Here is a 22611-nt window from a genome sequence, read left to right on the forward strand (position 1 = left end):
CCTCCCAAAGTGCTGGGATTACAGGCATGAGCCACTGTGCCCAGCTGCATTCTTGTTTTCATTTGTGAAATACGTTTTTAAGGTAAATACTTAAAGTTGATGGAGACACCTACTTAAACTCATTCACAACACACTGCCTTGTGTTTTTAAAAAAATTAAATGGATAATCTAAATTGGCAGCTACCAATTAATTTATATCCATAGTTGCTAAAAAATGTTAGCGTAAGTTCATTTTTATTAGTTGCATCATTTTGAGTTTTAAAGTATTTTACATGCAGTAAAATTTATACCTCATAGGTTTTGACAAACAGTGGTTTAGTCACCAGCAGTCACAGTATAGAAGCTCTCAAGCTCCTTTTTGAGTCAACCCTATCCTCCAGACCTTTGCCCTGGTCGCCACTCATCAGTATTCTCTCTCTTTTAAAAATACTTATTATTTGGAAATCATTATAGATACAGGAAATTGCAAAAATACTACAACACCTAGAATCCCATGTACCTATCACCTAGTTTCCTCGAATGGTGACATCTTACACAACTGTAGTACAAGATCAAAACCACGCCATGTAGTTTGAAGGTAGGTTTTCCTTTCACTTCTTCGCCTGCATTTTTTCCTTTCATTTCCAACAAATTTAACTCTGTTGTTAAAAGGAGCAGATGCTAGTTTTCTTTCAGATGTCTGCTATTTCAGTTCGATCACCCCTGTTATTCCTACACTTTTTTTCTAGTCTTTATCCCCATCGTTTCGCCCCAATTTAATTTTGCTGCTAGAGTTTTTTTTTTTCTCTCCTCTGAGATATGTGCCACAGATGGTACTATTGTCAATTTTCGAATTCCTAACTTCTCCCTCCATCCGTAAGTTTTCAAGGGGTAGCCATGCTTGTGCTTAACTGTTGTGTTTACAGGACTTTTTGTAGTGTGTGCATGCTGGTATGGCTCTCCAACCTCTTATGGGGATGCTAATAACCCGCTATCCCCTAAACGAGCCGCCTTTGTGCTCCGCGGAGGGCACCGCGTGCGTTCGGTTGGAGGTGGGGGTGGAGGGGGTGGTAAGAGCTACCGGCGAAGCGAGGGGCCGGGCCTTGGCAACGGTGGACCCGGGCGGCGGGGACGTCTCGCTTTCCACCTCTCCATCCTCTCCCAGTACTGGCCTGGGTCCCAGCCCCGCCCCTGCCCAGAGCGCGCGGCGGATCACGTCACCGGCCTGCACTAGGCTGCCCCCACGGAGCGCGGGAAGGCGCATGTGCGCACGCTCCGTTTCGGCCGCCTGCGGTGCTGACAGAAGGAGGCCGCGGTCGCTTCTGGTTGGCCTGGAGGTGCGCTGGTTATGGTCATCCACCACCTTCGAGGTCCCCACAGCCCCGTCATTCAGCTCCCTAGGACCGCCGGCGCGGCGGTGGCCTCCCAGGGCGCTGAGTCCCTCTTCCCGGCTCTCCTCCCCTTGGCTCCGTTGCCCCGCCCTCGCCGGGCTGGGCTGCGGGGTCAGGGGCCGAGCGGAGCCGGGTGAGTATTCCCACAGCTCTTGCCGGTCGCCTTCTTCCGGCTCTGCTCCCATACGGTTCTCGCCCTACTCCTAGTACAGGGAGGAAAGGCGCGCGTTGGTAGGCGGGAAACAGCCCAGCCCCGAACAAAAGGCTGTGGAAGCGGCCCCTCCGGGTGAAGTGCAGGCCTGTGCTAGCCGCACCGCTCGGGGCTTGGGGCGAGCGGGGAAGGGCGAGGACACTCTTTCCCCTGGGATCCGCCCCTTGTCGCGCACCTGGTGTCACCAGCGCTCCTGGGCTACTACCCAAAGGCTGCGGCACCCTCGAAGTGGGTAGTTACTATCTTGTGTTTAAAATACACATACTTATAGCAAATAGCAAGTCTTTGACCATGTGACGTTGAAACAAAGAGTATTAAATTACTGGGGCTTCCAGTGGCTGAGTGCAACTTAATTTGAAGTTTCAGATTCATTAAGTATTAGGAGAATAACCTGATATTTAGAGCCAACAGGTTTTTCTTTTTTAAAAAAACCTCCCGGATAACCTATAAAATCATGAATTGGCGGGGAGGGCGGGAGAATGATAAAGGAATAGTTGACTGCTTTATAGAAACTTTTAGTGGCGATAAAATTACAATAGTATTGGAAATAAGGCGAAAGGATGACAACATGTCTTTTCAGAGTCAAGATGAAGCCTGTTTAACAGGCCCATCTGAAGATGATTTAGATTTCTAGGGGACTGTATTTTGTTTGGCATGATGTTACTGATTAGGGCCTAGGCTTTGTAGTTAACATCTTTGATTACTAGAGATGCAAATTATTTCTGAGTGGGAGAGAAAAAAGTACACTACTGCTAAAGGTTGTAGTTTTATTGCCTTGTAGGCTATTAACCATTTTTCTCTCTAACCTATTAAACTTACACCATCATTTTTTTCTTCAGTGTTTATACTCAGTTCCTCAAATGCTTCTGGGTGTACTAAGCCATCCAGCTTGTTCCATTGTGAGTTTAGTAAGTCTTTGTCCTAGGTTCACTTTGAGTCATATTTATAACTTTTGTTATTGGACAATGGTCTCTATTCTTTAGTGGCAAAAACAAGTTTATGCTTCTCTGGATGGGAGAACATAGACCCTGTGTGTACTCAAATACATCATAGGATCCCATGTAGAATCCTTTCTCATTGCTTCCGAAGGGTTAAATATTGTCCAGAGGAAATGTTGCAGAGCCTTGACCAAAAAATAAGTCCTGAGTATTGAGAAATTAAAGTCTTGCAAATTGCAGTTTAAAAGTTGTTATTGCTATTTTAAATTGAAGAAATTAGTTGAAATAGTAGTGCTAAACTGCATACATTAGAATGTGAGTGTCAAAAGATTATATTCTCTGTGCCCTGCTTTTCCCTTGCCACCTTCTGTTTTATGTAGGATAAGGTTAACTGAGATTTTGCTACATGGTGGGCCATTCAAGTTAGGTATAGTGTGTTGGGACAAACTATATGTTGACAGTAGTTTCTGTTGCCTAATACATTTCTGAGAAAGGTAAAGCAGTCCTTTAGGAAAATTAAGTAGGGTAAAGCTTACAGAGGATTTCCTAAGATGGGCTTGATTTGGTTATTATCTTTGAAGTCTAGAGATGTGTTTGGGACTCAGGAGGTTGTATTTGAATCATACATATAATCAGGGAACCTTAAGAAAAAAAAAAGCCATAGAGATCATTTGGTGATTATCTATTGATAACAAATGTTTTCAGGGGACAATTGGCCTGAGTATAATAAAGCAATTAGAAAGTTGGGGAATGGAGAATAGGAGAATAAGCTGTACCTGAAGGAATCCTGATTAGGAAGAGTGCTTAATACTGTACCTGAAGGAATCCTGATTAGGAAGAGTGCTTAATAATAAGAGTTTAGCTTGAAAGCTTGGGTTATTTCATTCTGAGAAAACCTGTTTATCACCTCTTCTGAGCTCAAGAACCTACGATGGTTTCCTATTGCCAGCTGTTTTAAATGGAATCTCCTTTGGGTTTTTTGTTGTTTGTTTCTTTTTGTTTGTTTTTAAGAGGTGGGGTCTCTGTAAGTTGCCCAGGCTGGAGTGCAGTGGCTATTTACAGGCACAATCAGGAGGCACTACAGCCTTGACTTTTGGGCTTAAGCAGTCCTCCTGCCTCAGCCTCCTGAGTAGTGAGGACTAAAGGCAAGCGGTACCTCTCCTAGCTTCCTCTGAGTTTTAAGGCTGTTTGTAAACTGCCTGCACCCTGTCCCCAGATGCCCAATATCCCTCAATCCATACTCTCTATTCAGGTTCTTTACTGGTCTACCTCATTTCAATCTGTTTGAGGTTCACTGCCACTGCCCCCATCCCTTCAATCTCTTTCTTTCTATATCCTCCTATAATTCAAGGATTAGCTGAAATCTAACTCCTGTAGGGCACATGCTCTGGTTCCAGACTGCCTTAGGTCAAATTGCTATGCTTAACAGCTGTGTTACCTTGAACAAGTTACCCTCTCTCTGTCTCAATTTCCTTATCTATAAAATAAAGAAAATCCTAGTAATTTATCTCAAAAAGTTGCTATGAGGATTTGTTGCCATAGTTCTTAATACATAGTAATACGTGTGATTTTAATTATTTTAATCCATACTAATTCTTTAAACAGGTTGTACAGTTTATCACTGTTTTTTTATTATCCATTATTCTCTGATGTTCTTTTCAATTTGAATCTTAAAAATTTGATTACTTTGAAAATAATGTGTATTCTGAAAAAATAAAAAAAATCGATTACAAACAATTGAAGGCAAAGACTGCATATTATACTTTTTTAAAGTCTCTTAAACTGAGGCTGGGTACAGTGGCTCATGCTTGTAATCACAGCACTTTGGGAGGCTGAGGCAGGCAATCACCTGAGCTGAGGAGTTCAAGACCAGCCTGGGCAACATGGCAAAATCCTGTCTCTATAAAAACCGCAGAAAATTAGCTGGGCATGGTAGTGCACATGTGTGATCCCAGCTACTCAAGAGGTTGAGGTGGAAGGATCACTTGAACCTGTGTGGTGGAGGTTGCAGTTTGCTGAGTTGGTACCACTGCACTCCAGTCTGGGTGACATAGTGAGCCTCCCTTCCCCTTAAAAAAAAAATCTCTTAAACGTCTCAGGATGCTCTAGGGGCTCAGTGTAATATTTTTTTTCTTCCCATCTTACATCTATTTTTTTCCCCTATTTTTAAATTTTACTTTTGTAGCTTATAGTTTTAAATTTATATTTATTTTGTTCCAAAAGTATTTGAGGTAGCTTATAAACCATGTGATATATAATAACATACAAAATAAAGAGAAATCAAGATCATGAAAATATGAAGCGTGAATAGAAAGATGTGATTAGGGTGAGTTATAACTAAAAATATACTGTGAAATATTACACAATTTTTAAAGGTAGGCCACAAAGTTCTGAGCTTCATGGTGATCAAAGGACAGAAGGAAACATATTTATTGCCCAGCAAAAACATAGCTTTCTGTGTTAAAATAATTAATTGGGAGGCCATTGCTTGAGGAGGCTCCAGTGCCCTGGGTTCCTACATAAGCAAACTTACACCCAACTCAGTATAAATGGTTGTATTCTAGGAAAGTGAAACTTTAGCCTAACCAATCAGAAAGCACCAACTAACTAACCACCAACTTACAGGAATGATCCAAGTAAGGCTACTCCACTTTGACCAATCACATATTTTCTTGGCCTTGCTTCTGTGTTCACTCTAGAAAAGCCTTCAAAAGCCTTCTAATTGTGTCCCTTTGGTGTAGCGCCAAATTGCTTGCATTCTGGAGCTGCACAATTCATTAATATTACTAGTGTTCCATTATTGGAATGCTAAGCTTGTAGGAATTATTTTTATTCTGCTCAAGGTCATTGCCAAGGTCTGATTTGTCACACACAAAAATTGCAACCTCCATCATAAATGGGTTAACCATTGTCTGTTGAAATAAACTGTTTTTTTTTTTCTTTTTTTGAGTCGGAGTTTCCATCTGTTGCCAGGCTGAAGTGCAGTGGTGTGATCTCAGCTCACTGCAACCTCTGCCTCCTGGGTTCAAGCAATTCTCAGCCTTCTAAATAACTGGGACTACAGGCATGTGCCACCATGCCTGGTATTTTATGTTTTTAGTAGAGACGAGATTTCTCCATATTGGTTAGGCTGGTCTCGAACTCTCGACTCCAGATGATTCGCCTGCCTCAGCTTCCCAAAATGCTGGGATTACAGGGGTGAGCCGCTGCACCGGCTATAAACATTTTCTTGTTTTTTGAGATAGGCACTTGCTGTGTCACCCAGGCTGGAGGGCAGTAGTGCAATTATGGCACACTGCAGCCTCGATTTCCTGGGCTCAAGCTATCTGCCCACCTCAGCCTCCCAAGTAGCTGGGACTATAGGTATGCACCACTATGCCAGGATAGTTTCTGTATTTTTTGTAGAGGTGGCATCTCACCATGTTGTCCAGGCTGGTCTCGAATTCCTGGGCTCAAGCAATCCACCTGCCTTGGCCTCCCAGAGTGCTGGGATTACTGTGCCTGACCTCAAATAAACTCTTTAAAATTTTAATGTGCTTTAGTTTATCTTTTAGCACTTAGTAAATATTTAGTGAGTGAATGGAGGTTGTGATCGCAGATTTTAAAGGATACTCTGAGTACCTAGAGTTAAATTCTCTAGACTTTGTTAATTCCTTATCTACTTCCCAGTATTTCTCAAAGGGGACTCTCCTGGCATTTTTATGGACGACTCTTCACTGTGTGGATTGTCCTGCACATTGTAGGATGTTTATTTTACCTGGTCCCTCAGCACTAAATGGCAATGGCAAACTATAACTTCTTTTCTTTTTGACAATCCATTATGATCCCATTTATTTCCAAGCAGCCCATTGGAGAGTGGGTTCCCCATAAAATTGGGAACCATTGGACCTTATTTGCCCAGACTCGACTCCACCAAGCTATGCTCCATCCACTGCCATTTGTTTTATTTTTAATCCTTGCATTCTTTTCAGACCCTGTCTTCGCAGGAACTCCTCCATCTTTTTGGAGTGGTTTTGTCTCCACCTGCTTGGCCCTTACTCAAATTTCAAAACTTAGTTCTTTAAGAATTTAATTCAAGTCTTCAGAACTCCAAGTTTTGGAGTCTTCCTTAGTTTTCCCAGGAAGTTTGACATTCTTTTCTAGGAGGACACTCACAGCAAGTACTAGGGTATCGTAGGTACTGAGTAAATGAATGAAAAAACTTGTGGAAATAAGGCACATTAGTCTCATCTCTGAACAAAGACTTTTGCAAGAAGAAAAGGGAATATGTCTTTCATTACAAAAATATCCAACCATTTACTTATTTTCCAAAAGAAAAATATGGTACTTGGTAGTATATTTTAAAGACAATTTGCTCTATCATCTGTATTCAGCCTGGCACCGTTCGTAGCTTCTGATATTGTGTTGATCTTTTTTTTTTTTTTTTTGAGATGGAGTCTCGCTCTGTTGCCCAAGCTGGAGTGCAATAGCATGATCTCAGCTCACTGCAACTTCCACTGCCCGGGTTTAGGTGATTCTCCTGCCTCAGCCTCCCAAGTAGCTGGGATCACAGGCGCCCGCCACTATGCCCAGCTGATTTTTGTATTTTACATAGAGTTCGGGTTTCACCATGTTGGTCAGGGTGGTCTCGAACTGCTGCCTTCAGGTGATCTACCCACCTTGGCCTCCCAAAATTCTGATATTAGAGGCGTGAGCCACTGCTGTTTTCTGTTTTTTCTTATTTGTTGCATATTTTTGGCCATGGTCATACCCCATTATTTCCTTATTTCCTAATAGTGTTGCCTCTCATTTAAACATTGATTTGGAATATATATTCCAATGGGAAGGCAAGGAGGGAGAATTCAGCCCTGCTGGTCATCTGTTGTCAGGACTGATCCACTTCTCTTTTGATGTATCTCTGCTATCTTACTGGATTGCCCAGGGCCAGGCCTTATGTGTCCCACCCAGGCTGCCAAATGTCTTGAAATCCAGGTCTTTTACCAGACCTGTCAAAATGATTCATCTTTTGTCTAGGGATCTTGCTAGTGTTTTAGGTTATCTTTTAGGTTATCAGATTATCTTTCTGGCCAAGGCCTAGGATCATTTAAATTTGCACTGTGGGTGCTTCCTTGCTCTCTAAAATTTGAGGACCACTGCTTAAGGACCTTGCTATGTAAGTGATTAAATGAATTCAAGCCAAATTGCCATAAAAGTAGTGGGTTGACATTTAATTCTCCTAGCTAATATTGCATTTTTTTGAAAAAAGAGTCTACACTTAGAGTTATAAATAATGTGGAATTGTTGCTAGGAGGGACAAGTATTCAGGAAGTTGCCTACTTTATTAGTCAAAAATGATTTTTAATGTTTAAATGTATGCATAACATGTTCTATGGTAATCACATTTTTGTAAATGATCTTAAGTTCCGGGATATTTAGTTATATTTCTTATATTGTTTTAGTCCCATTATGACTCTGATATGCATTGATTTATAGATTCATCAAAAGCAATGTCTCCAACAAAAAAAATAACAAAGAATTAGTTTCACACACATTAGATTAAAAATCACATTAAAAAATATGGAGAGTGGTAGTGAAAAAGTTGTTTTCAATTAAAAAGGATCATTTAAACAATGATTATATACAGTGTTAGAATTCACTGAGGCTGCTTTTCTGGAAAGATATATGTGAACAGCAGCAGAATAAGCTTCTTCTATGCTTCTAGTCTAAGGACAAACTTATAGTTTGAAAAGACTACCTTCACTTGGTGAGGAAAATTATTCTGTCTTTCCAATCTTTAGTCTCTGCTAAAGCAGTTAGAAAAAGGTTTTGATTGAATGTTACAAAAAAAAAATTAAATAGCTCTTTAGCCAAAGTAAGACTAAAGCAAAATAGATGTATTAACAACTTATACTTTATGACATGAGGAATGCTGACTTATTTCTAACTTTTACTAACAACAAGACATGAGAGGGTCATTGTTTAGGATGAGATGAGAATTGAAATTAATCTTTTTATTGAGAGTTCATTTGAGTGACTGTTGTCACCTCTAGTCTGAATTTAGTCTGAGATAACTTAAGTCTGGAAACATAGGCAGTTCACATATCTAAGGTTTTTCATTTGCAAAATAAGGATTATTCTTGCCATTATTGCTTAATAAACCACATTTGTGGTTATTTCCATTTTTAGCCATATTTTCAGCCATCTCATAATAGGAAGTTCTCAGATTCTAATTTCTGCCTCTAGTAGTTTATGAACTTGGTAGAGGACCAAAAAGTATTACAACTTGAAAAGTATGTATAAAAATGTTGATTGAATTGTATTTACACTTTTGAGTTGAAATATTCTTGCTTGAGCAAAGAAACAATAATTATTCCATGATATTTCATTATGATACATTATGATGAATCGAGTTGAGATGGATATCTTTTTAGCATAGTATACTTCCTAATTTTGTAATCAAGCCGTAAGTGTTTGTATTATTGTATTTAGCATCCTTCAGCAATCCTAGTCCTTAGATAATTTTAAAAGTATTCAACCAAATATTAATTAGTGTTTTGATGTTCAGTCATCTTGCTTGTAGCACAGTGCTGTTAATTAGATAAACTATGGCTACTGAGTGAAATTTTATGTTTAAGTATTTTCAATACTTCAGTAAACCTCAAGTAACTGGAGGGCTTAGGCTTACTTTGTTCAGTTTCGTTATTAAGTAAGAGTTTGTTGGAATTTTAAAAATTTAAGTACATTAGTATTCTTTATGAATGAAAGTTAATTTTTCTTTGATTTAATATCTTTCAATATATGTCAGGGTCATCATACAGTTGGAAAAATTTCCTCTGGCTGCACCATATCAGTCTTCTCTTCCTATTCTAGTTTTGCATTCTCTTGCTGATTGATGAAATGGGTTCTGTTACCGTCTACATAATGTTGATGTAGAATCAGTATTTCCAGCTCAGATTTCTCTTTCCTTCTGAGTTGAAGACACACCTCAAAGATGCCTGCTAGACCCCTTTACTTTGGCATTCCATGGGCATTTCAAATTCAAACTCAGTATGGCCAAATTAAACCCATCTCTCTTCCCAAAACTGCTATTCCTCCAGAGACCTCTATCTTAACTCAATTCACCACCACCTAAAGCCAGAAATCTTGGAATCTTTTCCTCTTACCTATCTCCCACCAGTCTTTTCAGTTGTATTGTCCATATCTAGTTCAATAGCAGTTTATTTTTCTTAGACTCACTTTTATTGAGTCTTTTCAAGGTATTTGGCTATAGAAATAACAGTTGTCTTCTTTTTTACTTTTATGTTTTTGATTTGTTTAACATTTAATTACAGTATATATTTATGATATGAGAATATGGTTTGTGAACACACAGTTAACTGATGGGAGCAGAGGTGCTTCATGAGCAACATGCTGTAGACCTGAGTCAGTGTTGATTAATCTGGCAAGTTGGTTAAATGGAGGTTGGATAAGAGAGTTTCTACTATAATATTTGCATTTTTTATCTCCCTTTGTTAGAATATGAGCTCTTACAAGCAAGGACTATTAATTTTTTCATTGATGTATACCTAACCTTTATTTATTCACAGTGCCTGCTACTTAGTAGATATTCAGTATGTATTTGTTGGATGAATGAGCAAATTCTTGCATAGATTATACTAAATTTGAATAATCAGAATTAGCTAGTATAGACAGGTCACTGGCCTTGGAGCCAGACAGGTTTAAAATCCTTGCAGTTTATATGATTTTAATTCAGTTGAAAAAAGGCATCTGGAATGTTTACTATGCTAAGCAACAAAGATATAGAAACAGGAATATAAAAGCAAAAGCTGGCTGGGTGTGGTGGCTCACACCTGTAATCCCAGCACTCTGGGAAGCCAAGGCAGGTGGATTGCTTGAGATCAGGAGTTTAAGACCACCCTGGCCAACATGATGAAACCCTGTCTCTAATAAGAATACAAAAATTAGCCGGATGTGGTGGTGCGCAAGTGTAATCCCAACTACTTCAGAGGCTGAGGTGGGAGAATTGCTTGAACCTGGGAGGTGGAGGTTGCAGTGAGTCGGGATCGTGCCATTGCACTCCAGCCTGGGTGACAGAGCGAAATTTTGTCTCAAAAACAACAACAAAAATAAAAACAATAACAGCAAAAATGGGGATAAGGTGAGAAAGAGAAAAACAAAAATGCTTTTTTTTTTTTTGCGATGGGATCTCATTATATCACCCAGGCTGGAGTAGAGTGGCATGATCATAGCTAATTGCAGTCTTAAATTCTTGATCTCAAGCGATCCTCCTGCCTCAGCCTTCTGAATAGAGGAGACTATAGGTGTGCATCACAATGCCTGGCTAACTTATTTTTTTAGTTTTTATATAGATGGAGTCATGCTATGTTTACCAGGCTGGTCTTGAACTTCTGGCTTCAAGCTGTCTTCCTGCTTTGGCCTCCCAAATTGCTGGGATTACAGGTGTGAGCCACCACACCTGGCCAAAACCATTTTTTAGTGGCCTTGAGGTTATTTTCCATTCTACATCCCAAATTTTGGTTTATTGACAGAAATAAATCAATTAGCAGAATTCCTTTCGATATCATTCTAAAGTTGATGCTAATACTTAGTTTTTATATTGCAGTTTTTAACATGGAAGAAGATGAGTTCATTGGAGAAAAAACATTTCAACGTTGTTGTGCAGAATTCATTAAACATTCACAACAGATAGGTGATAGTTGGGAATGGAGACCATCAAAGGTAAGACTGGATATGTTTGTTTGTTTTCTATCTCAATAGAGTTTTGTTTTGTGGATATGTAAAACCTCCTTAATTCAAAGTAAAGTGTGAAAACTGGTTTGATTTAGTAAAAGGCTGAAATTGAAGGATGTCGTAAAACAGATGTCCAATTTATTACTTCAACTATATATACTCATTATTATTAGGCTAATTAAATATTATTTTGAAAAGTTCTTAGGTAACCTGCTTTAATTTAACAGATAAAAATTAGCATATTAATTATTTGAATGTAAACAGATGTTTCTGTGGTGCTTCAAATCATTTGTTTACACTGTTAATTTTCTTAGGAAACTACTTTTGTCTAGAGAGTAAAAAGATAATCTTGAAACCAAACCATAAACAATCACAAATTCTGAAATACTGAGGACTGTATTAATTGGGAATTTTCTATTAATATAAACATATTTAAAAAATTTTTTTTTTTTTGAGACAGTGTTTCACTCTGTTCCCCAGGCTGGAGTGCAGTGGTGTGATCTTGACTCACTGCAACCTCTACCTCCCAGGTTCAAGCGATTCTTGTGCCTCAGCCTCCCTAGTTGCTGGGACTACAGGTGTGCACTACCACACCCAGCTAAATTTTTTGTATTTTTAGTAGAGACGGGTTTTCGCCATGTTGGCCATGCTGGTCTCAAACTCCTGGCCTCAAGTGAGCTGCCCACCTCAACCTCCTAGTCCTGGAATTACAGGTGTGAGCCACTGTGCCCGGCCTCCAAATAGTTTTTTGTTTTTTTGAGATGAAGTCTTGATCTCTTCTGAAGTGCAGTGGTGCGATCTTGGCTCATTGCAACCGCCACCTCCTAGGTTCAAGTGATTCTTGCGCCTCAGCCTCCTGAATAGCTGAGACTATAGGCGCATGCCACTGTACCAGCTCATTTTTGTATTTTGAGTAGGGATGGGGTTTCACCATGTTGGCCTGGCTGGTCTCGAACTCCTGACCTCAAGTGATCTGCCTGTCTTGGCCTTCCTAAGTGCTAGGATTACAGGCGTGAACCACCATGCCTAATCTAAAATATATGTTTTTTTCTTTTGGTTCTGTTCAGCAATAATAATGTAAAAGGCCTGTGTACTTATTTATTTCCATACTTACAATTAGTAAAATTCTCTGTCAAAAACTGTTAGTTTTTTTTTTTTGAGACAGTCTCCCTCTGTGTCACCCGGGCTGGAGTGCAGTGGCACAATCTCAGCTCACTGCAGTCTCTGCCTCCTGGTTCAAGCAATTCTCATGCCTCAGCCTCTGAAGTAATAGCCAAGACTTTAGGTGTCCACCACCATGCCTGGCTAATTTTTGTATTTTTAGTAGGGACAAGGTTTGGCCATGTTGCCCAGGCTGGTCTCGAATTCCTGACCTCAAGTGATCTGCCTGTCTCAGCCTCCCAAAGAGCTGTGATTATAGGCATGAGCCACCGTGCCTGGGCTCTGTCAAAAGCTTTTTAAAGAGTTCCTTGAAATCCCTTTTTTAGAGAATAGGTAAGTTTCTCTACTTAACATTTTACTTGATTCCCGAAAAGTGATAAATACTGATTCTCTGCTGGCTGGTTCTGTTTCCTGTATGCACTCTGAGGAATGAACAGTTTGGATTCGAGTCCTATAATTCAGAACTGGGCCTGGAAGGTGTAGGTTTTGATCAGGTCCAGAGTGTTACTGGGGAAACAAGCCATGATTTCCTCTTGGGCCATGTGCAGGCCGAACTTTGACAGGGTGGCTTATGGATAGTTCAGAGGAGAGGATCAATCTTTTGCGGTAAAGTCCAGCCCCGCTCTTTAGGTAGTGATTATACAGTTGATCAGCCCTCAGGAAGTCTCCCTCTCCAGGATAATATGACTGTGCTAGCACCTTTCATTGGTTTTGTTCCTGAGTATATTTTATTTTTTTGTTTGCTATTATGTTTCAATTTTTATTCATCTTATTTCTTCTATGATTATTGCTGACATGAACACCTGTAATTTTGTATATTAATTTTGTAACCATTTAGTCACCTTGTTGAATTCACGTATTGGTTTTCATGGCTTTTCAGTAGTTTCTCTTGGGTCTTGTAGGAATGAGGTCATCTGCATGCATACTAAGAGGTTTATTTTTTATTGTTTTTTAAATTGACTTCTTTGTGATAGTTCTCTCTATTATTTTATGCATTGACTAGAAAAATGTTAAGTAATAGTGATAACAAATCTTACCTTGAACCTGATTTAATATTAATGCTTTTGTTATATAGTGATTAAATAAAATATTGGTTTTTTATTCATTGAATGAGTATAGGTTTCTGACCCGTTTTGACCTGTAATAATTTATGTGATTATTCCTTGGGGACTTTGCCTTTAAACAAGTTTTTTTTTTTTTTTTAAAAAGAAAGTTTTCTTTATTTAAGCTGGAGGCAGGATGACAAAAATTCCTGTTACCATTTCATTACCTGACAGAATGAGGGAGGGGAAGGCTAGGGAGGGAGCTGGGACTGTATATGCATTTGTGTTTGAAGGGTGAGGGGGCTGGAGCTGAGAAGGATCTTCAGTAGGGAAATTCTGTCAGAAGCTTCTCCATTGAAGTTGTCAACTACTGCCCAAGAACCGGTTTTCAGGATTTGTTTTTATTATTGATCTTTCTCTAAAAAGGTATGCTTGAGTCTAGCCTTCTGTTGGCTGCCACTGGTTGCTTAGGTAGGATAGTTCCTTACCCTTTGTAGTGAGAGTTACACCTTTAATTAAGGGCAGTTCACTTTCATGTGGGGGATGAGCCCCGAGATAGTATCAAAACATTGCAATAAATGGGCGAAGCTGCCAGAGACAGAATGATAGGAAGACTGAGTCCAGCGGTCCGTGACTGAACAGAGTGGCTGGTCTATTGCTACGTTGGAAATATGAGCCCAAGTGTTACCAGATCTTTTGATATTTTGAGAAAAATAAAACATTCAGAATTTGGATGAAGAGACCTCTGAATTTTTAGATGCTGGCAACTAATTAAAAAAGATTATTTTTCCAACAGTGAGGACCAAACCAAACATGTCAGTGATGCCTGATGGGGTGGTTAGTTTATGACTTCCGAGACTGGGTGTCTGCCTGGTATGACTGTCGTTTCTCTTCCAGCCCTGCCTCAGCACATGCTGAGCACATGAACGGAATTAGTGAAAGGGGCTCTAGGCAAAGCAGATTCCTGTGTTCTCAATTTGGCATTTTTGCCACCTAATTTCTGCAATCCTGTGCCATTTTTCTGAAGGGAATTGTGAATCAGTCACTTGCTTATATCCAACCTTTCACTGCATTATGTAGTATCTCAGTCTTTTTCTGGGACTGTTTGGAGACAGTATTGTTATACTATTGTTTTGGTTTTCAGGCCTCAGAAATTTATTTATTTTTTGAATAGTAATATTGAGTAATAAGTGGCATACAATAACCTGCATGTATTTAAAGTGTATAATTTGTTAAGTTTTGACATGTCTATAGACCTGTGAACCTTTATGGCAATCAAGAATGAACATATTCGTCACCCAATAAAGTTTCCTCATACTCCTGCTTTCCAATGCCTCCCCTTGCCCCTTCTCGATTCTGAAACTTATTCTTAAAAAGAGTCTTTTTTACTTTGAGAGGCTGAGGCAGGTGGATCACCTGAGGTCAAGAGTTGGAGACCAGCCTGGCCAACATGGTGAAACCCTGTCTCTACTAAAAATACAAAAAATTAGCTGGGCGTGGTAGTGCACACCTGTAATCCCAGCTACTTGGGAGGTTGGTACAGGATAATCACTTGAACCCGGGAAGTGGAGCTTGCAGTGAGCCAAGATTGCACCATTGCACTCCAGCATGGCCAACAAGAGCGAGACTCCATCTCAAAAAAATAAAGGGTCTTGTCTATACCTATGTATAGAGGCTCCTTTATTTTATTTTAAATTTTTGGAGGCAGAGTCTCTGTCACTCAGGTTGGCGTGATCACTGCAGCCTCAATTTCCCCAGCTCAGGTAATCCTCTCACCTCGGCCTCTGGAGTAGCTGGGACCACAAGTGTGGACCACCACGCCTGGCTGATTTTTTTTCAGTTGAGACAGGGTCTCGCTCTGTTGTCCAGACTGGAGTGCAATGGCATGATCATGGCTCACTGAAGCTTTGACCTCCTGGGCTTAAGTGATCCTTCCACCTCAACCCCATAAGTAGCTGCACTACAGGCACATCCTGCCACACCCAGCTAATTTTTTTATTTTTGTAGAGATATGGGTCTCACTATGTTGCCCAGGCTGGTCTTTAATTCCTGGGTTCAAACAGTTCTCCCACCTTGGCCTCTGAAAGTGTTGGGATTACAGGTGTGAGCCACCATGCCTGGCCAAGTCTCTTTTAAAGAGTATATATTGTCCTTCATACCTTCAGGTTTTATTGTCGCTCATATAATCACTTTGGCACCATCTATTTTATTTTTATTTTATTTATTTTAAAAATTAATTTTTTTTTTTTTGAGATGAAGTCTCACTCTGTCACCCAGGCTGGAGTGCAGTGGTGTGTTCCCAGTTCACTGCAACCTCTGCCTCCCAGGTTTAGACGATTCTCTTGCCTCAGTGTCCCAAGTAGCTGGGATTACAGGCATGTGCCATCACGTCCAGATAATTCTATTGTATTTTTAGTAGAGACAGAGTTTCATCATGTTGGCCAGGCTGGTCTCGAACACCTGACCTTAAATGATCTGACTGCCTCAACCTCCCAAAGTGCCAGGATTGCAGGTGTGAGCCACCGAGGCCAGTCCATTTTATTTTTTGAATTTAAACAGAATTCTGACAATATTTAGAGAATTGGTATAATTCAACTTTACAGAAAGATATAAAACATTATTTTTTAGGCAAAGTTGATAAGAAAAGCAGTGTGAATTAATGAAACATAAATTATTAAAAAGTTTTACTTAAAGTAGGCAGTCTTTTTAATTTTTATATCTGGAGCTATGCACAATAAGGATAATACTTTAAATCAATATTTTTCAGTGAGGCTGGAATGCTGTTGGCATCTAGGCAGGATAATTCTTGTTCTCCTACCTCTAACCTTTCCAAAACCCTCAGGAAGGTGGTACACTTGTTACAACCATTGTTTACCATGATGGTCTGTCAGGTATTAAAGATAGTGGTTAAGAGCATGGGCTTCACAGTCAGATAGATCCAGGTTCAAATACCTGCTTTATCATTTACTAACTGAATTTTAGACATATTATGTAATGTCTCCAAATTCTATATTCTTTATCTGCGAAGTGGGACTACTTACCTTATATTGTTGTTGTATAGATTAAATGTTACTTTGCATTCAGAGTTAAGCCTGGTTTCTGACACATAGAAAACCATCTCATAATTTTTAGTTGTTTGAAATTTTCAGTGTCTTTTATTACAGAAATAATGCTGTAAATGAAGTTATAGTTAGGTTTTCAGAAAACTCTGTAAAAGTGTATTTAGCACCAAATATATTGTACTAGTTGCTAGTATATTGTTCTGAGTTTCTTTAGGATTATAAAAGGGAGCCTAAGAAGGAGAATTCTCTCTTCCTTTTTCAAGAGGAGCTTACCAAAACCATCTTTTCTTTAGCAGCCCATAATCTCATTAGTGTTTCATATCAGCTGACTCTATGCTAGTTCAGGACCATATAGCTTCTCACCTGAACCATTTCAATGGCCTGACAACTCTTCTCCAATTCATTCAACAAATTGCTGTCATAGTTAATATTTTTTAAAATATCTTTGTAGGAGTCCCATTTTCTACATGATTTTTTTCTTTGTTTTCAGTTTGAGTTCTCTCATATCACTGAATAATATAGAAACTCCATCACAGAGTGTTCAGGGCCCCACATTGTGGCTTCCTGCTATCTCTCTAGCTTCGTTGTCCACTCTAATTCATTTCTTTTCACTCTCTCTCCAGAGTCCTAAAAATGAAGGAAAAGCTATTTTGAAGAATAAATGAGTAAACTTTTATCAGCATTAGAAAACAAAAAAAGGTATCATCAAGGGATCCTAAAGCTTGATGAATTTCTCAAAGGTAGAAAGCAGGAAAGATTGGATTGAAGAAAGAAACCAGATCCCAAAGCAGGGTTTAGAGAGGACCGTGGTGAGAAAGTGGAGGGTAGGGGAGCAGAAGAGAGTGCTCCAAGTGCAGAGATTTTGAATCCAAATGCAATTCTGAGTTCTTTACTTTCTGCTTTTATAAATTGTTTAGCAGTAAGTATATTAAGCTAATAAGTTTTAATTAAAGCCTCTTTTTTACTTAATTTTGAATAATCAGTTTTACCCTTGATATCTTTATATTCACAGCAGTTTTGAAGATTCCTACTTTAGCCTTCTTAGTTTACAGTTAGTCCTTTTTATATTAGGAAAAATGGCAGGAGCAAAATATGTGTATTATTATTAATGTTCTCCTAGGGTCACACTATAACCACATCGCCAGTGCATGTTTGTCATGATGGATCATAAAAATACATCCATAAGCAAAGGTGTTAGACTATTGTTTTAGTTCATTAAGCTTGACATTGCATAAATGAGTCCCTAACATTCTTTGGACAGAGGTGCCAAGAATCCCAGGTAGTTCTCCTGCTTTTGTGCCTTCCTGGACTCCTAGATCTACTTTCTGTTCTATTGAGCTGAAAACATTGTATAATCTCGAATTTCGTGTTGCTTTTAAGATGCAACCTTTGAGGATATTTTTCAGAAATTTTACCTGTGTGTGTGTTTTGAGACAGAGTCTCACTCTATCACTCAGGCTGGAGTGCAGTAGTGCGATCTTGACTCACTGTAACCTCCACCTCCCAGGTTCAAGTGATTATTGTGCTTTAGCCTCCAGAATAGCTGGGACTACAGACGTGCACCACCATGCCTGGCTAATTTTGTTTATTTGTTTGTTTTTGGTAGAGATGGGGTTTTGACATTTGGCCAGGCTGGTCTGGAACTCCTGGCCTCAAGTGATCTGCCCATCTCAGCCTCCCAAAGTACTGGGATTACAGATGTGAGCCACCATACCCAGCCTCACTTGAGTTTTTAATGTTCTTTACCTACACAACTGAAAACAGTAGAACACTTTAAGTCCAATATATCAATCGAGGCAAAAGATTTGCCTCTTTTGTGCTGCCTATGATTTCTCACTTTGTATTTCCTTTGAGCCCTATACTTCTTAAGTGTCATCACTTTCATTTCCTGTTTTCTACTCATTTAAGAAAAGGCAAAATGTGCTAAAGTATTCACATAATTATATAAACACTAAAGTACAGACAAAAATGGTGGCCCAGGTGAAAGTGATCTGCTGGCAGGCAATGCCACCCTATAGAAGCTCAGAATGTCCTGTCATCAGCTGATGAAGAAATGTCCAAATTGGCAAAGATAGCAATTTAAGTATCTTAATGTAACAATTCATAAATGTGTAGGTTATTTAAAAGTCCAGTGTATAAAACTTGAGAATTGCTTTCATGGATTTTATTTCTGGGGATAATTTGTGTTGTGGAGAAATTATATAGACTCTGAGAGGTGTAATGACAGAAGTTGTTTTCATAAATGTAGATTTTGATACAAATCTAGTTAACTAGTTGTGATTCTGCTGTGATTACTAAATACTTGATTTTACTTAAAATTATTTTATCATTTACTTTAAATTTATTTTATTGTACTAAATAAATTTATTTTAATTTACCTCACTACTTAACTTTTATTCTTCTTCCACTAATTTGCCTTTAAAATTTTTATATCTACTAATATTTTTAAAGTCTTCACAAGACCCACTTTATCAGTTTAGTTCTCAGTTTCTTTGTTTGTGATATGGGGTATAGTTACTAAATGGTTAATGCTGCTAAGGTCAATGCTTAGGTGCTGGAGTACAGTGGAGTAATCATGGCTCACTGCAGCCTTGACTTTCTGGGCTGAAGGGATCCTCCTGTCTCAGCCTCCCCAAGTAGTTGGAACTACAAGTGTGTACCACTGCACCTGGCTATTTTAAAATTTTTTGTAGAGATGGGGTCATACCATGTTGCCCAAGTTGGTCTCGAACTCCTGGCCTCAAGTGATCCTCCTGCCTTGGCTTCCCAAAGTGCTGGGATTACAGGTGTGAGCTACTGTGCCTGGCTGTGCCTAGGTGTTTTTATTGCCAGTCCATGCTCTAGACTCCAGGGCCCATGGCCTCTAGTGGTTGCTTTTCAAAGAAGCACATCAAAAGGAATATGCATCAATAGCAAATGGCAATCATATACTGAAGGTTAGGTTAAGTTTGCAACTAAAAGTAAAGTTTGTAGACAGAATATCACAGTGGCTAAGACCTTGGCCTTTGGAACTGTTTAGAACTGGGTTAAATCCTAGATATGACTGTGTCCTCATGCAAGTTATTTTTTCTTTCACAGCCTTAGTTTTTATAACTAGCAAATGCAGATCATAGCACTTACCATGTACATGATTATAAGGATAATGAGAAAACAAATATGAAAGTACTTAGCAGAGTACCTATATACAGGAAGCATTCAATATATCATAGCCTATATAAAGTAATAAGAAGTGAATGTGCACATGAAGGCTGCCAGTCTTACATCTACCGGCATCCTGCCCTGATGCTGACACTAATGCTGGTACACACACATGCATGGATGCCAGCGGCCCTACCCCCTCACCCTGTGCCATCACTGCGAATGTTCACATGGAGGCCATCAGCCCTGTGCCCTCCAGTGCCCTGCCACATCCAACAAGTATGCACCCTGCTGCATTGCTGTTGCTGCTAGCATGTCCGAATGAACATGGATCCCACTGCCACCAACCAACAAAGCACTTTGGTTGGCATCACCCATCAGAGTCTTGTGACCAGTGGTCTGGGAACACCTGAGCTCCTCCAGTGCAGCAGGTTTATAACTTTGAGGGGCTAGAGAACAAAGCTGAGGGCCCAATACCAACCCCTCAGAATTAGAGCACACAGCTCAGGAGGGCTGAAGTGAGCCTTGGCCCCCTAAAATCTTTCAGATTGAAGTAACATCAGCCCACACAGATGAGAAAGAACTAGTGCAAGAACTGTGGCAACTCAAAAAGCCAAAGTATCTTTTTACCACCAAACAACTGCATTCGTTCCCCAGCAGTGGTTCTTAACCAGGCCGAAATGACAGAAATATAATTTAGAATATGGATACTAATGAAGATCATTGAGATTCAGAAGGAAATTGAAACCCAGTTTAAGGATTCTTAGGAACACAATAAAATAATGCAGAAGATGATAGAAGTGGCCATTTTTAAGAATGTACCAAACTGATCTGATAGAGCTAAAGAACTCACCTCAAGGATTTGAGAATACAATTTTAAGTATTAACAGCAGAATCAACCAAGCCAAGGAAAGAATCTCAGAGCTCAAAGACTGGTTTTTCAAAATAATTAGACAAAAAATCAAAAACAAAAACAAAAACACAAAACAAAACAATAAAGAAGAATGCACAAAACCTCCTGAGAAATACAGAGTTATGTAAAGAGACCACACCTATGACTCACTGGTATTCCTGAAAGACAGGGAGAGAAAGCAAACAACTTGGAAAACATATTTCATTGCATGGATATCATCCATGCAAATTTCCCAAACCTTGCCAGAGAGGCCTAGATTGAATTTCAGGAAATGCAGAGAACCCCTGCAAAATACTACACAGGAAGACCATCCCCAATACACATAAAAATCAGATTCCCCAAGGTCAAAATGAAATAAAAAATTTTAAAGGCAGCTAGAGAGAAGGGGCAGATCACTTAAAAAGGGAACCCCATCAGGCTGACAGCAGACTTTGTAGCAGAAACCTACAAGCCAGAAGATTTTGAGGGCCTATATTCAGCATTTTTAAAGAAAAGAATTTCTGGTGTAGAATTTCATATTCAGTCAAACTAAGCTTCATAAGTGAAGGAGAAATAAGATCCTTTCCAGACCACCAAATGCTAAGGGAATTCATTATCACCAAACCTGTCTTACAAGAGGTCCTGAATGTAGGGCTAAATATGGAAAGGAAAGACTGTTACTGGCCACTGTAAATACACACTTAAGTACATAGACTAATGACACTATAAAGCAACCACACAAACAAGTCTGAATAATAACCAGCGAACAACATGATAGCAGGATTAAATCTACATGTATCAATATGAACAGTGAATGTAAACAGGTTAAATGCCCCTATTAAAAGACACAGAGTGGCAAATTGGATAAAGAAGCAAGACCCAACTGTATGCTGTCTTCAAGAGATCCATCTCACATGCAGTGACATCCATAGGCTCAAAGTAAAGGAATGAAGAAAAATCTACCAAGCAAATGGAAAACAGAAAAAAAGCGGGGATTGCCATTCTAATTTCAGACAAAACTGACTTTAAACCAGCAAAGATAAGAAATGACAAAGAAGGGCATTACATAATGGTAAAGGGCAAAATTAAGCAAGAGGACAAAAATATCCAAAATATGTAAGCACCCACACAGGAGCACCCAGATTCATAAACGAAGTTCTTAGAGACCCACAAAGAGGCTTAGGTAACCACACAATAATAGCAGGCGACTATTATCAACAGTATTAGATAGGAGACCCCATCAACAGTATTAGATGGATCGCTGAGGCAGAAAACTACCAAAATATTCGGGACCTGAACTCAACACTTGACAAAACAGACCAATAGACATCTACAGAATCCTTCACCCAAAAAGAACAGAATATACATTCTTCTGCATATGGCACATACTCTAAAATTGACCATATACTCAGACATAAAAAATCCTCAGCCAAAAAAAAGAAAAACCCCACAAAATCATACCAGCCACACTCTTGGGCCACAGCATAATAAAAATAGAAATCAGTGCTAAGACTATTACTCAGAACCATACAATTAATGGAGATTAAACAACCTACTCCTGAATGACTGGGTAAATAATGAAATTAAGGCAGAAATAAAGACATTCTTTGAAACTATTAAGAACAAAGATACAACATACCAGAATCTCTGGGACACAGCTAAAGCAGTATTAAGAGGAAAGTTTATAGCCCTAAATGCCCACATCAAAAAGTTAGAAAGATCTCAGATAAACAACCTAACATCCCAACTAGAGGAACTACAGAATTAAGAGGAAAGCAACCCCAAAGCTAGCAGAATATAGAAATAACCAAAATCAGAGCGAAACTGAAGGAAATTGAGATGCAAAAAAACCATACAAAAGATCAACAAATCTAAGAATTGGTTTTTTGGAAAGAATTAATAAGATAGGTAGACTGCTAGCTAGACTAATCAAGCACAAAAGAGAGACGATCCAAATAAACACATTCAGAAATGACAAAGGGGACATTGCCACTGACCAGACAGAAATACAGAAAAATCTCCCAGAGACTATTGTGAACACCTCTGCACACAAGCTAGAAACCTTA

At 39.2% G+C, this 22611-nt stretch overlaps 1 protein-coding gene across 5 annotated transcripts in view; it reads left to right on the plus strand.

The window, feature by feature from the left end:
• Window positions 1–22611, plus strand: part of ATG10 (autophagy related 10) — a 300751-nt gene that overhangs the window by 18378 nt on the left and 259762 nt on the right. For 2 of the 5 annotated variants that reach the window (XM_012477562.2, XM_064376097.1), the window contains exons 1-2: window positions 1482–1503; window positions 11122–11237. In XM_012477562.2, the coding sequence (XP_012332985.2) occupies window positions 11130–11237 (108 nt within the window). In that variant the 5' untranslated portion in view covers window positions 1482–1503; window positions 11122–11129. Of the gene's footprint in view, window positions 1–1299; window positions 1317–1481; window positions 1504–1597; window positions 1810–11121; window positions 11238–22611 lie in introns of those variants that run through there. The other 3 variants (XM_012477565.3, XM_012477563.3, XM_012477564.3) reach the window with 3 other exon arrangements.

The sequence above is a fragment of the Aotus nancymaae genome, unplaced genomic scaffold (genome assembly GCF_030222135.1).
Source record: "Aotus nancymaae isolate 86718 unplaced genomic scaffold, 86718_ANA_hifiasm-v0.15.2.pri h1tg000014l, whole genome shotgun sequence".
NCBI classification, from domain to species: domain Eukaryota; kingdom Metazoa; phylum Chordata; class Mammalia; order Primates; family Aotidae; genus Aotus; species Aotus nancymaae.